We start from the raw sequence: 16,794 nt of genomic DNA on the forward strand, positions 1-16,794 counted from the left end.
CCGACACTGTGTTAGTGAAACGTCTGGAGAAGATGAAGCAAAGAAACTGCTTGAATTCCATCTTAAAAGCATTTAAAAAACACTTGACTGAAAGGACAACAGACAGGCAAAATCCTGTCTCTTGTTATTTCAAAAAGGCCCTAATAACAAGCTGAAACTAAGTCTTCTTATACCCAGCTACCACTGGTTAAAGACTATTTGTACCTAGACATTAATAAACTTAAGGATTTCCAATGTATAAACACTTAGCACAAATAAGCTGACACAGATACTTTCACTTGCTCATTTTAGCTCCTTGATGGCTGCAGTTTTCAATAGAAAAAGTTACAGAATCAATTTACCCATCATCCAAATAATTCTTTGCCATCTACTCTTTCCATGCACATCGTGACATGTGGCATTAATGAGGTGGTCTAGTACATATTAAATCCCATCATATAGTTTTTGCCTTGGATATAATGAATATTAAACTTCTAAGTTGTTACCTTGAACCCTTTAAAAAAAAAAAAAAAACAACTAACCTAGCATTAGCTGTTACTACAGAAGAACAAGGTTTTATATGTGAATATGTTGTTTCAAAAACATAAGGCAGAAAAAAGTAGCAAGAAACATCCTGCTACAAATGTAGTTAAACTGCTTCTTGGCTGAAGCATGTCACATTACCTGAAATGATACTTGGCACAGACAAACTATTTATCACTGTTGTTTGTGCAGGAGCAACATAATAGCTCACCTACACTGAAAACAGCAGAGACCTCCATACCAAACAGATGCAGATGTTCACAAACATAACAGTAGCTCCAAGTTTAGAAGTCTCAGGGACAGCAAGCATTAATTGTCTTGCAAACCTCAATGACTAATGTGCTAACTGTAGGTTTTCTATTCAATCTCTAGCAGTCTATTCTTGCCAGTTTCTATGATATGACAGCAATGTATTTCTGAACCACTATAAACTCTTACCTGGGTGCTCCGCCTTTCAAGTGCTTAGATGAGCCTCTTAGCTCCTTGAACACATCATTCTTGACCCAAAAATTCTAGCCCTACCGCTGCGCCTTTAAATATTTCCAATCACAGTTTGGTCCTACCACTGTGGACTTGTGTTCCAGGCCAAGAAGCAACAGTTTGCATAAATGGTGTCTGCCATTAGCAGCAGCAGCAGCTGTATCCACATCTCACATGATCTAACTGCAAACAGCTGTCTCCAACTCTTGCAACCCCAAAACAGCCTTCAATAACCCTGACAACAGCTCATAGAGAGGCTCAATAGAAGCATTACTTGGTTCCAAGCAACAAGGGAAAGGAGGAGCAGTATCTTCAGCATATACAACCATTAACCAGCTTGGCTGCTGCCAGGAAATATTTAACAAGCAGTGCAAGGAGTGTGCATACCAGTTCCCTCAAAATACCATGCAAATGCGAGCATGGAACAATTCAGTGAGCTGCAACACTATGAATCTTGGGATAGCATACCCAGACAACCATATTGCTGGTTTGAGCAACATACAACAACTCAGTGAAGATGTGAACATAGCAACAGCACCTGAATGCTGACAAATATGGTCATGCAGATGTGAGGGCAAGCTACCACACATTAGCATGCAGTTACCTACCTCAGGTTTTGCTTGCACAGAAGAGGACTTAGATACTGTTTCTTGTTTCCTGCTCCAACAGGAGTTGGTAATAATTTATCATAGACATCCTCCTTGCCCAACTAAAACACAATGTTGATATTCTAGTGACCTATATATACTGAGTGAAATAAGTGAGTGAAATTAATGAATTCAGGAATTAATGAATTAATGAATTCAGGAGACGTAAATTTACCTATTAGACTCAGATCGTGATTGGAAATTTTGTGCGTAAACACTGCCAAAGGAGGAGTGTTTCCGATGATATATGGCACACCATTTTGTGGAGAACCTTACACCATCTATTCCCATATTATGACCAGATCTAACTATGTTTCTTGGTGTCCCACTTTCAAGAGAACCAAATTATTATACAAAAGTGATTTTAAAGTATATTCTGCTAAAACAAATGCGAAGAACAGATGTTAAGTAAACTTCAAACACAAATCCAGTATCTAGGCCTCATAGTACTTTGAAAGTACTGCTTCTGCCAACTCCACTATTTTTAGCACAAGCTGGAAACAGGGCCCTCTTAACTAAACATTTTGGCAGCCATAATATTGATTCAATTAATCTCAAACACAGAAATGCCAAAAACGGTAATAACTCTAAATCTTTAACAAAGTCCAGGCTTCTATATGCTTACCAGAACTAACTAGCCTCGTTAAAATTAATCTAATGAATCTGAAGGAGTAATCTTATCTTTCAGAGGATCTTTGTAAGCTTTAGAAATAGGTTAGATTTGATATAATCATAATCACTTTCCAATATATCTACAATTCTGAGCAACAAGAGACAAATGCTCCAAAAGGTCCTACCAAGTGTCTTAGAACGCAAGGAAACTGTGGCTGAATGTTATCCATTTCTTAAATTAAGAAGAAAAAGGAAAAGTACAGAAAAGGAGAGAGTTTTGGATACTAACACAGTATGCAAATAGAATCTGTCTCACTCACAAGATAATATCTGCTTGTAATTAACGCTAGGGGAATGTACAAGTTTAGACAACTGAAAAAAATATAGGGAAACTTTCCCTAAAAAGCAAACTGTGCATAATAAAAAAATTAGATTCAGAGGCACATTCATTAACAAAATACACACATTCATTAACAAAATAGCTTTTACTCCCCAGACACCTTGTGCACACAACAGGTATTGGTATACCTGCAAAGGTCATTCTATTGTACCAGAGTAAGTTGTTATATGCTACGGACAAGTGCCCACATATGCACTGTAAGGACAGGACACAGTAGCTGTCCCACTGGCTGAATGACCTCATCTGCTGCAGGTGCTTCCTCCAGGAAGGATTTACCAAAGATGGGATGGTGGAGGAAAGGCCTGGTAACAGGCTAGTACCCAGGATCCCAAAATTAAGGGCACACAGGATGTGCACTTGGACACAGGTAAGCAAGCTGTAGTGACTAAATGTTCTAAAAACCTGGACTCAAATTCCATTAGGTTATATGTGAAGTAGAAGAAGAGTTTAAGTAACCACGCAGTTGATTCCATCAGCCAAAAGCTGATAGCAGTGGTATCTTCAAAGGTTCTGAAACAGACCACTGACTTAGGAATACCAAGATCCTGAAAACCATCAATCAGCATGCTCTAAACACATGCATAACACCACTATGCTGTCTATTAACCCAACATGTTGAATAAAGATTTTTTACTCCTGTATTTGTTTCAGTTCTAACATTTCTTCTCTTCCCAAATTTTCACACAGACTATCAAAAGAAAAACCTCTCCTTGTTCACTACTACCATTTCAAATTCATTTTTAACTCTTCCTAAATTCTCTGGCTATTTCTTATATTCAAGGTTTGTGCATGCCATGCCCGCTGCTGCTGCTGCCTTGGAATAAATGACAAAGTTAACAGGAAGTTGTTTCCACCCGGGCTCCCTACTGTACACACATTAAGCATCAGTTTTGTATGCACTGCTTTAATTTGGAGAAGGAGCTGTAAAAATGTTGTGCAAGCCTACTGTATTTTCAAAGTCACGTCCACAACCCACCCTTTTTTAATGGCACATAGGTACATATATATAGCCTTTCATGTGAAGGTCTACTTTCACTTTGCAAACCAATATCTATAAAATCATGTGGAATTTCTCCAAAGACATTTTGAAAATTTCATCTACCTTGTTAGGATTTGAAAGGATAAATTTTAGTGTTCATTTACACAGCAAGCACTGAAGCATAACTAAAGAATGGCTAGATTTACAAACTAGGTGACATAAGTAGTTTTAGGGTCTGATTCTAAAAGAATCAAACGCAATGAATTTTTCTTAAAAGTTGTATGTGAGTTTATAATGAATACCAAGTGCATTCTTCACTGATATCACAGCAATCATAAAAATATGAGCAGAGAGGTAATTATCTGTGTTAGTCTAACTAGGGCTATCCAACTTCTTGGCCGCTGAGGCCAAATGTTGCATAAGTTTCTCTGCCCTTACCACACATGTAGTGCAGGTACTCCCCATTGCTGCTCATGCAGCCTCAACCCATTCCCAGCCACGCATGCCCTGTAGCCAGCTACTACCTCCATCACATGCACCATGAGCACTTAGAACAACCTTGCTTCCCCCTGACACCCTCCCATTGTGCTACCCCAGAGGCAAAAAGCAGAAGCTGTGGAGCAAGAAGCAGCTCAAAGAGCCCCATGCAAGGGGAGCATCAGTCAGGTAGAAGCCTTTGGGCCACCCAAAAGCCCCTCACAGGCTGCCAGCTGGACAGCCCCAGTCTAAAGTCAGGCAAAAACCAAGGCAGCATGGCACCTTACGGGCTAACTCATTCTGAGAAGCATAGCTTTCCTAGGCCGCAGGCTACTTTGCTAGACGCATGTGATGAAGTAGGCTGCAGCCTACTAAAGCCCATGCCTCTCTCAATGAGCTAGACTGCCCTGCCTTATGCTTAACTATACAGTAACCACTGCATACCAAGATATTTAAATAATAAAGTTCACTAGAAATACATAAAACTTATCTCAAAAAAGATAAAGGCCATGTCCACACGAGCAGGGGAATATGGCTGCCACGGGGGAAAAAGCAGCAGCACAAGTTCATGCTGCTGCTTCTTGCCCCATTGCACGTCCCTGTACATGGGGTTAGCACAGAAGAAAATACTCCAGGTGCAGTAGGGGAGGCTGCGGGCAGCATCTGAGCCGGCCCCAGCCATCTTACCTGGGGTCCTGGAGACCTCCCAGGGCTCCAGCAGCAGCAATCTGGGTGCACAGAGCCTGGCCAGAAGCTGGAATGTGGCTCTGGCTGGCAAGGCTCCGATTTCAGACAGCACACACAAGCACATGGTGCCACCCCGCTTTTTTCCGCCCCCATGCATTTTTTTTTTTGTTTTGATACCAGGATTTCCCAGCATCTAACTAAATCTAAATCTGGCTCCACACTGCATAACCAAATCACATGCACAGGGTGCATTTTGCAATGCCTCGGAAGCAAAATGCACGTGCATGCTCATGTGGACACAGACAATATGTTTTCTTCATCATGTTTAAACAAAACTATAAAAAACAAGATTTTCAAAAATCTGATTTGAACATTAGCAAAAAGGCTAAGATGCAATCTAAAATTAAGACATTAAATTAAACAAAGTGCAATCTACTTGCTTAGTTTTGTCAGGTGTATAATTATACATATAGTACATATACCCACTATAATAATGTAATAATAAATATATAACATTATTTCAGTTGAACAACTGTAGCATTAATATTAGAAAGGGAACTGCAAGTTTATATTTAATATAAATGGAACTTCTTAAATATAAAAATTACTTAATAAACAAAAGCTCAATTTTGTTTAAAACCATACGATTTTCCTAGAAAGCACACCTAGCTAATAACCAAATGTTAAAGATATTATTTAATTCAAGCAGTTTCTGCATGAGATTACTTGTGTGCATGTGCATGTCTGCACACATACATATGTAATGGTAGCTTTAACTTTGTGAAGTCAATTAGGTTTTGAAAAAATCTAAACAAATAGATTGCACTTTATTTAATTCACTGCCACAATTTTAGATTGCAAAGTCCTTTCGCTGATGTTCAAACTAAATTTTTTAACTGTGTGTGCATGTGTTCAGTTTTACATATAGATTATATATAATTATTATTTATTTAAAACTCTCCTGGTTAATTCAGGCTATTACAAATACCTGTTATCTAATTTAACTGTATTTTGCTTTAGCTTCTTCTAGCTAATTGCTAAGAAGTGTCCATACATTAACTTTATCAGCTAGCACAAATATTTGTTACACATTATTATCTCCTATCCACAGACAGGAGTTACGAGGGTTTCCACCCACTGCAGAGTGCAGCTTTGCATAGGCTTTGACCTCATGCTGTGACCCTCATACCAGCATCCACAGGCTACAGGTCATGACCTCATAAATTAGCATCATGGAAATAAGAGCCATTCCAGGTTTAGTTACAGAACAGAACACTGTGGCTATACACTCCTCAGTCTTTTCTCTTTCTAACTGGACTCTGCTGCTTTGTCTTAACTCTTCTAGAAGACAATACATAATCCACACTTCAGCTTTCATTACCAGCACACTAAATCTTCTCCTGTGCTGAAGGTCTGATTTCCTTGCTCTGCTGCAAAAACATTCATTTAGTGTGGATCGAAAGCCAATATCATATAGCCATTAAATAAGCCTATTAAAAGGTAAAAGAAACATCATTGCTGAAGTGAAGACTTTTGTAGCACTCATTCAGAAACAGCTTGAAATAATTTATCTCTATTAACATCTGGTTATCACCTACATATGCTTTCTAAGAAAACATGCATCATATGGTTTTAGACAATATTAACTTTTTATTCGTTAAGTAATCTATATTTGAGAAGTTCCATTTATATTAAGGATAAAACTTCCAACTCCATTTCTGAATTAATCTTACAGGAGGTTTCTTCAATGTTATAAAATTAATATAATCTGGTTACTACAACGAGCGAGGTTTTAGGCCAAGAACTTCAAAGCACAGACTTTGGAAGCTTTTCATTTTTTCTCTCAGCAGGGGGAGCTAGCATCCTCATCCTTGAGAGTCAATCAATGCACAAACTGATCATTTTAAACACATGCATGGAATGTTTACTCAATAAAGAGTCTGTCAGTGAGCAAAACAGTATTCAAGTTAAACTATAGTGGGAAAAAATGTATTTTGATTTACCTTTATCCTGGAATTCTTGGGGGTAGCTGTGGGGGAGGGGAGGGGAGGGAAGGGAGAGGAGGAAGAGAAGGGGGAAAAACAAAAAGAAAGAAAAAAAAAATCAGCATGCATTCAGAAATTCTCAAAATGTATGAACCAAATGAAAATATGCCTAAATTATTAGTCACCAACACCAGTTTTGTACTGCATAGTGTACCACTACTGCTGATCTATACTGCAATTTTCCATCATTAAATTTGAGAACATTTTTCTTGAATCCTAGAATAAACAATTCAAATCAGCCCTTCCAGTGTCTTTTTAAATTAAGAGAATTTTCTTCTATCGTGTTAAAAACACTTAGTGGGATGCAGCAAATAAAGAATACACACACACACACCCTACTTTAGATACTCCAACAGTTACAACTACCTGCACAGCTAAAAACGACCCATAATAATAATAATAATAATAGTGTTTAAATTTTCAGTTATGTTCCCAAATATTAAATAAAGCTGCTCATCACAAATTACATCCTTCTTTGCCATGTTTAAAGGAACACAATGAGGTCAGTCAAAGAGGAACCACGATACTTTGGCTAGTGAACTTCAAACAGCAAATGAATAAAATGGAGTACAATAAAAGATATATGTATATTAGGAAGTTCAGTGTCTAAACTCTTAAATATCATAGTAAGTAGGTCTTGATAAGTATATCCACCATGTCTTATACTGAGGGATAAGCCTCCTGGGTTTGCAAATCAGTTTCATCCCGGCTGTGTCTTCAACGCCTCAATCCTAGCAATACAAGTGAACTAAATCAACTACAGGGCAGAATGGCAAAATAAAATAAGGAAAAATAAACAAGGAAAGGAAGACTTGTGTGGAGCTTAAAATGTCGTCATCACAAGCAAGCTGAACTTACTCAAGTTGGTGGGAAAAAAAGGGCAATCTTTCAGAATGACTAGCAAAAATGATGGCTTTGTTGTATGTAACCAAGAAGGAATGGTGCAGTGTCAGGAGTAAAGACATGGTTACTAGTAACAAAGATGAAAGCAGAGGGGACCTAAATGAGAAATTTAGGAATATAAACAAAGAAATAAAGGTCAGATCTAAGAAATGCTGTGTGTGAAAGAACAACAATATCTGGTCACAGCCTGAATGTGTAGCCTTAGTTGAAAGACTCAAAATTATTCCAATATGCATATATCTGTATATTTGAGTGACACAATGTTGTTGTGAACAGTAAGATGATGAGAAATTAAGATAATAGATAAAATCCCAGTCCTACTGCAGACAATATCAAAGCTCACACTGATATCACCTGAGATCCAGATTTATCCCCAGGAGTTCAGGTTTATGCATGGTCAGAAGTGTAACTGATACAGTGTGCACTCAGAGCAAGCCAATCCTGGCAGAGTTAAAGTAGCTACTTACAAGTCAGAATTTTATGGAAGAAAAAAGGAGGGGAAAGGATTAAACCCTTAGCTCCTGGCTGTACAGGCCTTTCCCCTAGGCCTCCTTTCCCTTCCCACCAGCCCAAAGAAAGTGAGGCTCTAACTGGCATCCCCCTCTAGTTACACTGCTGTGCAGTGACAAAAGTTGACAATGAGATACTAAGGGGAAAAAAAAAGGGAGACATGTAGGGATGTAGGAGTGAATAGAAGGAAAAAAAAATGAGTGGAGATATGAAAAAGAAGTGGTACAGGAATAAACTGAAGGGCACTGCACTTCAGAAAGGATGTAGAGAAGTTTGAGAGAGTCCAAAGGAGGGCTATACATATGATTAAAGGTCTGGAAAGCAGGCCACATGAGGAGAGGCTGTTCAGCCTGGAGAAGAGAAGACTTAAAGGGGACTTGGCAGCAATCTATAAGTACATAAGAGGTGCACATCAGGGCCTGGGAGAGCATCTATTCACCAAGACCCCCCCAGGGGAAGACAAGGAAAAACAATCATAAAATACTAGAGGATCACTTTAGATTGGACATAAGGAAAAACTTCTTTACAGTATGAGTGCCCAGGGTCGGGAACAGACTCCAAGCAGAGGTGGTACAAGCACCTACTCTGGAAATCTTGGAAATATATGTCTGGATGCTCAAATTGCTACGGTCATCTGACCCCAGCAGTCTTTTCTGCCCAAGTGCAAGGGGGCTGGACCTAATGATCTTGTGAGGTCCCTTCCAGCCCCTAACATCTCTGAATCATTTTTGGTAGGCATGCCACAAATTAGCCTCACACCCTCACTGACTAACCTTTCCTCTGCTTTGCTGTCTGCTCCCTACTCTATGCTCCCTGCCCTCTCTCTCCTTTTGCTTCCTGCCCCATCTGCTGCTGTGTTGTCTGTCCCCTCTCTGATCTGACATGTGCCATACAGAAGCTGCCCATGCCAGAGTCCACCCCTGCATTACAGAAACAATCAGAGAGGGGTGAAATTTTTTAGATTCTAAGATTAGAGGAAGACACAGAATCTGCTCAGTTAGTTAATAAGCACATTATCATTACCAGCTGATTACAATATAACTGACATTCATAAAGGAATACCCAGAAAGGCAGGAGTGGGCTATGAAAGCTAAGGTTAGGTATCAAGCTTGACCAAGTGATCAGTATAAAAACCATATGGAGAGATCAAGGAGAAGAAAGAGCACAATATACCCCACAGTTTACCAATGTTTAAAGGCATAATGCACTAGAAACAGCTTTTGTTGCATCCATTAAAACTGTAGCCAAATTTGCATCATCTTACTAGTTTGAAGGAAGTTTGGGAGTAAAATTAAGTTTCAGATCATACTTTCTGAAACAATATAAAACAGCTTCTAATCTAAGCCAGCACCCTCAAAGTTTTTAACCTCAGTTTAAAATTAAATTTGCTTCTTAGCATTGTTTTTAGAAGAGCTGCAGTTTCCTAGTGTAGACAGGACTAACAAGAGAAGGGTAAACAAAATAAAAATCAGTGGATGAGTTGCACTGATTTACACCAGCTGAGGACATGTCCAATGAAAGCTATGCATAACTAGAGCAAGGAGAATGCAGATCTTTGAAAAACTCTCCCAGTCTTTATATTTTAAAACAACAATTTTCAGCTGGTGGGCTGAAGATGTGACACAGGGCAGATACTGGTGAGGTATAGGGGGTGATGGGGGAGAGTGAATTCCCCTCCCCCAAAAACACTCCCCACACACCAGCTCCTCTGTGTACACTGCCTCTGGCATAGGAAGCATCAAGGTACCCTAATATGGGACTATGTGAGCTAATTAGCCCAAACACTGTGCTGTGTAAATTCAACTATTCTGTTTATGTTCTAGAAGAGTTAGCTCAAGTGTCTCTGCACTGTGTTTGGCAAGGGAACTATGAGGGAGGGAGACTGGTTGCAATGGAGTGGATTCAGAGGAAGGTAAACCATAAATGGCAGGTTAGGGTAAGACAGAGTCAAGACTGTGGGTCTCTGCAGGGGTTGAAGTGGGATGCAAAAAAATCAAGGCTGAGAACCAATATTTTAAAATCAGAAGAGAAAACTTCATATCCAAAGCCTCCATTCCACAAAGTGATCCACATGAACACAATACTTATGCCTCCGTATTTTGCTGAAACCAATGAGAATCAACAAAAACATTATAGACTTCATTAAGACAGATTTTCTTTTTTAGGATGAACTAAATTTAAAACTTTCTTAAAATTAGTCATTGCCAGTGGAACATCAAACGATTTTATTAATAAAACAAAGATTACTTACTTAGCTTTGACATCTTTTAGCTTCTTAAGAAGAGCTTCTTTTTTTTCCTTGGCTCTCTTGGATAAATTTTCTCCTTTTAGGGTATCTGATATGAATGCGTCTATATCTACACCATAAGGAAAAAAAGTACATCTTATGAGGAATAAGTTAAAATTGTTTCCCTCTGAAGATAAAGACAAAGATTGTTTTTCATAAGTGATGTTATCAGAACAATATAATGTAGTTACTTTCATTCCTATACTCAAGATGACCGAAAAATATTTCAAAATATAAATTAAATGGATTTGTTCTCTATTCCGCATGCTAAGCACAGACATCTGGCACTAAATTTGGGATTAAATGAGTAAAAAAGGCAAGAGAATTTTTAAAAAGTTGTGATTGTATAGCAGAGTGTTTGGCAACCCCCGGCATGAGTCCCAAGCATGGCACGCAAGGCCATTTTGCTCAGTACGCCAAGGCCGGCCCCAGCTCTGGGTAGCTGCTGCCAGCGGCAGAAAGCACGCTGCTCCCAGCAGGGCTTGCAGTGTCCCAGCTGCCTGCTGGGAGCAGCCTGGGCTCCAGGCTGGCAGCAGCTACCCAAAGCCAAGGCCGGCTGCAGCCGGGAGGCTGCAAACAGCTGCACCAGGCTCCGGAGCTCCGGAGCAAGCCCTGCTGGGAGCAGCCCGGGCTCCAGCAGCTACCCAGAGCCAGGGTAGCTGCTGACAGCCACAGAGCCCAGGCTGGGGGCAGGGGCACAAGCAGGACAACCCATCATGGACCCCCTGCCCTCATTTTGTTTTGCTGGCATGCTGACACTCAGGCACCTCCCAAGGTAGGCATTGTAGCATCTTTTGGCACTGGCCAAAACATGTTACCTACCCCTGATATAGCAATTTTATTCTATTGCCTATGCCGGGGTGAGCAAAATACACCCCACTAAGTTATTCTATCCAGCTTGTGGCAGCTTCTCTGAAGGAGAATTGTATCCGACCCATGGCTGCCCTGGCTTTTGGCACCTGTCTCCCTTCCCCATGATGTAACTGATTACAGCAGCAGCAGCCACTTCCCTCCCTGGCCCAGCCCACAACGTCCCACCCCCAGCTCCCAGTGTACACTTCAAGGTAGGGGGCACTGAGCTCCTGGCCAGGCTTCTGTCAAGCAAGGTTGTCTGTGCACAGCTCCAACTCTCCAACTTGTAGACCAAACACCCCAGCCCCTGGTGAGTTACTCAGGTAAGGTTCTCCCTGCTGGCAAGGGAGGGGACGCAAAGGCAAGAGCCAGGAGCCATAGGTTATCTGGGGTCTGCCAAGCCATGGCCTGGTATAGGCACAACCATTGCTAACACAGAGCAGTGCTGCGTTCCTGTACGCCACTTCAGTCTGCACCACAAGGGCACAGCTAGAGCAGCTGGCACAGCTGCTGCCTGACCTTGGTGCGACTCCTGCCCAACCCCAAGTCCCCAGCACAGAGCCAGGTTGGACAAGAGCCATGCCAGCTGCACCTATGTGGCCCAAAGTAGCATGCAGGAACACAGTGCAACACCAGCCCAGCCATGAGCTGGGAACTTGGGGTGGGGGACGAGTACAGAGAGAAGAGCCTGGGAGCCACAAGCTGTCACACTATGCTCTCCCTGCACCCCTCCCCAAGTCCCCAGCACAGTTAGGTCCAGTAGGAGCCACTCTAGCTGCACCCACATAGCCCAAGGAGGTGCATAGGAACACGGTGCAGCACTGGCCTGGGACTCACAATGCAGCTACATGCCAGGGACTCAGGATGGGGAAGGGGGTTCAAGGAGAAAGGTTAGGTTTCCTTAACCCAGGGGTGGATAATTATTTGGGCCATGGGGCCACTTAGGGAGTTTTGGTGAACTGTTGGTGGGGGGAGGGTGCTAACCCAGCCTACAACAGCTCAAAGCACTCTAAGTTGCCCTCCAGCCCAAATAACTGCCCCCCCCGCCCTAAGCAGTATAAAGCCAACATATGTAAAAAGTTTTCATGTATGCATTATTTCCAAGTTATTACAGAAGTTTATATTTAAAAGTGGTTGTTATTTACATTAGAATAGTACTACCCAATTTCATTACTAGACTAGAGGTGTAACCAAACCAAATGAGACAACACAAACAGCTGAAAATGAGCTACCACAGTTTCCCACATTACACTAAAACTTGGTATTGAAAGCTCTGATCAAATGCTTACATAGGCACATAATATTAATCAAATTAATTAGTGTACTAAAGCAAACAGAACCATTCATATAGGTAGGTTAGCATTTGGTGTTTAAAGAACCAGGAAACAAATTATGAGGTGCACGGCATATTTTAATTCTTAATGTTAATATAATCAACTGATCTTTGCTTTTAAAGTTAAAAGTATTCAAAACAAAATTATTTTGCTTAACTTTTTTCTTTTTTTATCCCACTGCACTTAGAACCTTGATCATATAACTCTGTACACTTTGCCCTTTTCTTTCAGTACTCAAAATGAATATATCATTTCCATGGAAAACACAGTCTGTGCACAAAAAAAAAGTGCAAGTTGGCAATATTTTATTTACCTATTGAATGAAATTGACAGAGTGACACTATGGCATGATAAAGTCAATTCTGCAGTGGTTACTCTGGCAAAACTGCCATCGACTTCCATGACAGTTCTGTAGGTGCTACTCCTGCACTATCGGGGTCAAAAGTTCCAGTGATATTGAAAACAGAACTTAAGAGAATGCATCTTCCAATGTAACTATATTGGCAGTGCATCCAATGCAGAGGAATTGTACCTTGTAGCAGACTCAAGAAACACAAGAATCCAAACTAAAAAACACACTTCACACAATACTTAAACAGATATAATGCAGAAAGGCTACACTTAACCCTCACATGCGTAAGCGAGCCAAGAGTACTCGAACAAGGAATGACCATCATATTATGAGCTAAGTTCTTAGATCAGCTAACCATGCTGGCGGGGGCAGAAATCAAAAGAAACAATCCAGTATTTAAATACTTTTTATATCTGTATTTTTTCTTTTTAAAAATAAATAGGAGTGCACCAATAGAAAATTGAGGCCAATACTGATACCCAATTTTTAAGGAGGCGTATTGGTGGATACCGATCCTATTTCCGATACAGCGTGGAGAGCTGCCTCCAGCTGGCAAGTCCATTGTGGTGAAAGGGGAGGGCGAAATAAAAGCCTGTGGTGAGGGAGGGGGCAGGGGCTACAGAGGGGAGTGCAGCCACCCCAAATTTCACCACAGCTCCCTCTCAGCAGCACTGCTGCCATGCACCTGGCACAGGCCTGGCTCAATGCCCCGCCTCCACCCATGCTCTAAGAGCCAGGGCTGCACCAGGCACACAATGGCAGCAGTGCTGGGAGGGACCTACACTGAAATCTGGAGTGACTGCAGCCCCCTCCATAGCCCCCACCCTGAGCCCAGCCCCCAAGAGCCCAGAGCAGCCCTGGCTCCAGCCCATAGCTGCAGCCCTCCCTGCCCAGATCCAGAGGCACACGCCCCCCAACCCCCCCTCCCGAGTGCAAACAGCAGCAGAAGCTGCCCCCGCTGACAGGTCGTGGATCCATCCTGTGCCTCACCTGGGCAGAGCCTGCCCCTACCCTAACCCACCACAGGGGGGTGGTTGATCTGCCCCCCCGATGCTCCTTCCCCTCCTCGCTCCATTTCCACTACAGCGGCCTTACCAGCTAGAGGCAGCTCTCCACACTACAGGGCTGTCATCCTCACTGCCCGAGTGCTGCACTGTGGCTGAGTGCACGCACTGACATTTATTAGCCGAATTAATCAGACGCATCAGGCTCATTTCCAATATGGCCACATTTCTTTATATCGGTACCAATCCAGTATCACACCTCTAAAAATAACCTATTTAAAATTCGTTTCAAAATTATGTCAACCTGTATTAAGGTTAAAACTTGAATGTATTTAAATAATGTTAAAAAAAAGTCAAGGAGTACATGCACTGCCAAATTTTTAAGGAAAATTAAACCATTGAACTTAGGGAAACCAAGAAGTAGGCATCTGAAACCAGTGTTTGTTAAAGTGATAAAGTGGTTATGACAGCTGTAGCCTCTTCTGCAGTTGTAGAGAGAATATTTTCTTCATTTCATTCAGTTAAATTCAGTACAATAAGTAAGCTCATTCAACCCTGAGTAATTTATTAGGACTTGGAAAAGCAGGAAAGCCATTTCCCTTCTCAAATGTATGAATACAAACAAGGTGTGAGATGAGATTAAGTAGTTCTAAAATTTTGAAAGACCATGACAAGCCAACCAGTTCAATTAACTAACTACAGATAATGCTTCATTTTAATATTAACTCCTTTATTAGATAAAGTAAAATATGCTTTGATATACTTCCTTGTGTATCTTGTACATAACACAGCTTTATCTGCTAGAAAATTTTAAAATGCTCATTTTTTAAAATTAAATGAATTCTAATTTATAGTAGAGGTGCACTGATATATCAGTGGTATACTGGATCAGCACCAATAAAAGGAAAATTAACATCATCGGCCATTGGCTTTTTTTGGCCAGTGTAGCCGATATCACTTATAAATGCAGCAAAAGTTTGCATACGGCCGCAGCATGCACATGGCCAGGAATGCAGCCAGGCAGCTAGGACAGCATCGTCCTGCCAATAAGTCTGTGGGAGAGAAGGGGTGGGGGCAGATTGAGGCCCCCACGGTAAGGAAAAGAGTGGGGCAGGGATGCCCAACCCCAGGGCCAGGAGTGGGACAGAGCTATGAGCAGCAGCTGGTCCAGGAGATGTGGGGAGGGAGGGTGGCTTCCCGCCACTGCACACACCCCCAGGGGAGGCATGTGCCTCTCCAGATTTGTGCACACAGTGGTGGCAGGCTACCCACTGAGGGCTCAGGGCAAGGGGCTGTGACAGTCTCTTCCTGACAAGGAGGCTGGGTAGAGACAGGGAGGTTCAGCTACGCAGGGTGGGCAGCAGCGACACTGGGAAGGGTGGCTACAGCCTCCGAAGCCTCCCTTAGCGCCACCCCTGCTTGAGGCTCTCTGCTCTACTGCCTCTCCCTCGGGAGCCCCACGCTGCAGGGAAGGCAGGGGATATGTGGCCAGTGCAAATCTCCTAAGGGAAGGCAGCAAAGCAGAGTGCTCCAAGAAGAGCCAGCACTAGGTGGGGGGGGGGGCTATAGCCACCCCAAAATTCCCTGTAGCCCTCCCTGCACAACAAAATTCCCCCATAGCCCCACCACAGCCACCCCTCCCAGCGCCACCACTGGCCACCCTACACATCTGAGCTTGACCTGCCCCCACACCAGGAAGAGGCTGGTGCAGCCCCTGGCCCTGAGCCCATAGTGGGCAGCACACCCACCCTCCCATGCACAAATCCAGGCAGGAGGGGGCACATGCCTCCCCCAAGGGTGTGTACAGAAGCAGAGAGCTCCCCACCCCTGCTGTATACCCCCCAGATGGGCTGTCCACAATTTTTTTAGTGCTACCAAAACCACCTACGATCTGAGCACACAAAGAACAACGCCCTTGAGACCTATGGATGGAGGGAAGAGGAGCCATCAACACCCATTGGAAGGAGCATTTTAAAGACCTCTGATTTCCACTTGACTCCTACTGCCAGGCCCTTCTTCCCCAGGAGGCAGAGGGTAGACCATGGTCACCCTCCAGGACAAGGAAGGACACTGGGACCTCCCCTTCTGTCCAGCCACGAGGTTGGACCAAGGTGGTCAAGGGCCCCAAGGCCTGCCGCACCAGGTCCCCACACCATTGGAGCTTTGAAACATGTATGAGCCCTCCAGCGGGCTTTAAACTAGGCTCATCGGGGGAAGGGCAAGATGAGGGTGGAGGAAACATCAGACTGCCAGACCAAACAGCACCCACAACTACAGCCCAGCCCAGACCAACGAGCAAAGCGAATAAACAGGTAAGAGAGAGGGGCCAGGGTAACTCTGGGACTAGGGGGTCAGTATACACACCCACAGGAGGCCTCAAATGCCTCTACACAAATGCTCGCAGTATGGGCAACAAGCAGGAGGAACTCACCCTCCTGCTGGCTGACGCCAGCCCGGACATAGTGGGGATTACGGAAACGTGGTGGGACGCAACGCATGATTCGGCAGTGAATGTCAAGGGCTATAGGCTGTACAGGAGGGACAGGATAGGCGCTCTATATTAAGGAGGAATACACATCCTCATTAATTAGCAAGGAGTCAGGGGAGGGACACTCTGAAGTGCTTTGGGTTAGAGTACAAGGCAGTCGAGGGGAAAGGGACTTAACGGTGGGAGTCTACTACAGACCTCCCAACCAGGGAGAA

General features: G+C 42.9%; 1 protein-coding gene across 1 annotated transcript in view; it reads right to left on the bottom strand.

Annotated features, from left to right (window-relative positions):
• Positions 1-16,794, bottom strand: part of SKAP2 (src kinase associated phosphoprotein 2) — a 164,789-nt gene that overhangs the window by 128,155 nt on the left and 19,840 nt on the right. The window contains exons 2-3 of the mRNA XM_019535020.1: positions 10,514-10,619; positions 6,808-6,833 (exon numbers count right to left, since the gene is read on the bottom strand). Coding sequence (XP_019390565.1) covers positions 6,808-6,833; positions 10,514-10,619 — 132 coding nt within the window. The remainder of the gene's footprint in view (positions 1-6,807; positions 6,834-10,513; positions 10,620-16,794) is intronic.

Source organism: Crocodylus porosus, unplaced genomic scaffold (assembly GCF_001723895.1).
Source record: "Crocodylus porosus isolate Cpor-Errol unplaced genomic scaffold, CroPor_comp1, whole genome shotgun sequence".
NCBI lineage: Eukaryota > Metazoa > Chordata > Crocodylia > Crocodylidae > Crocodylus > Crocodylus porosus.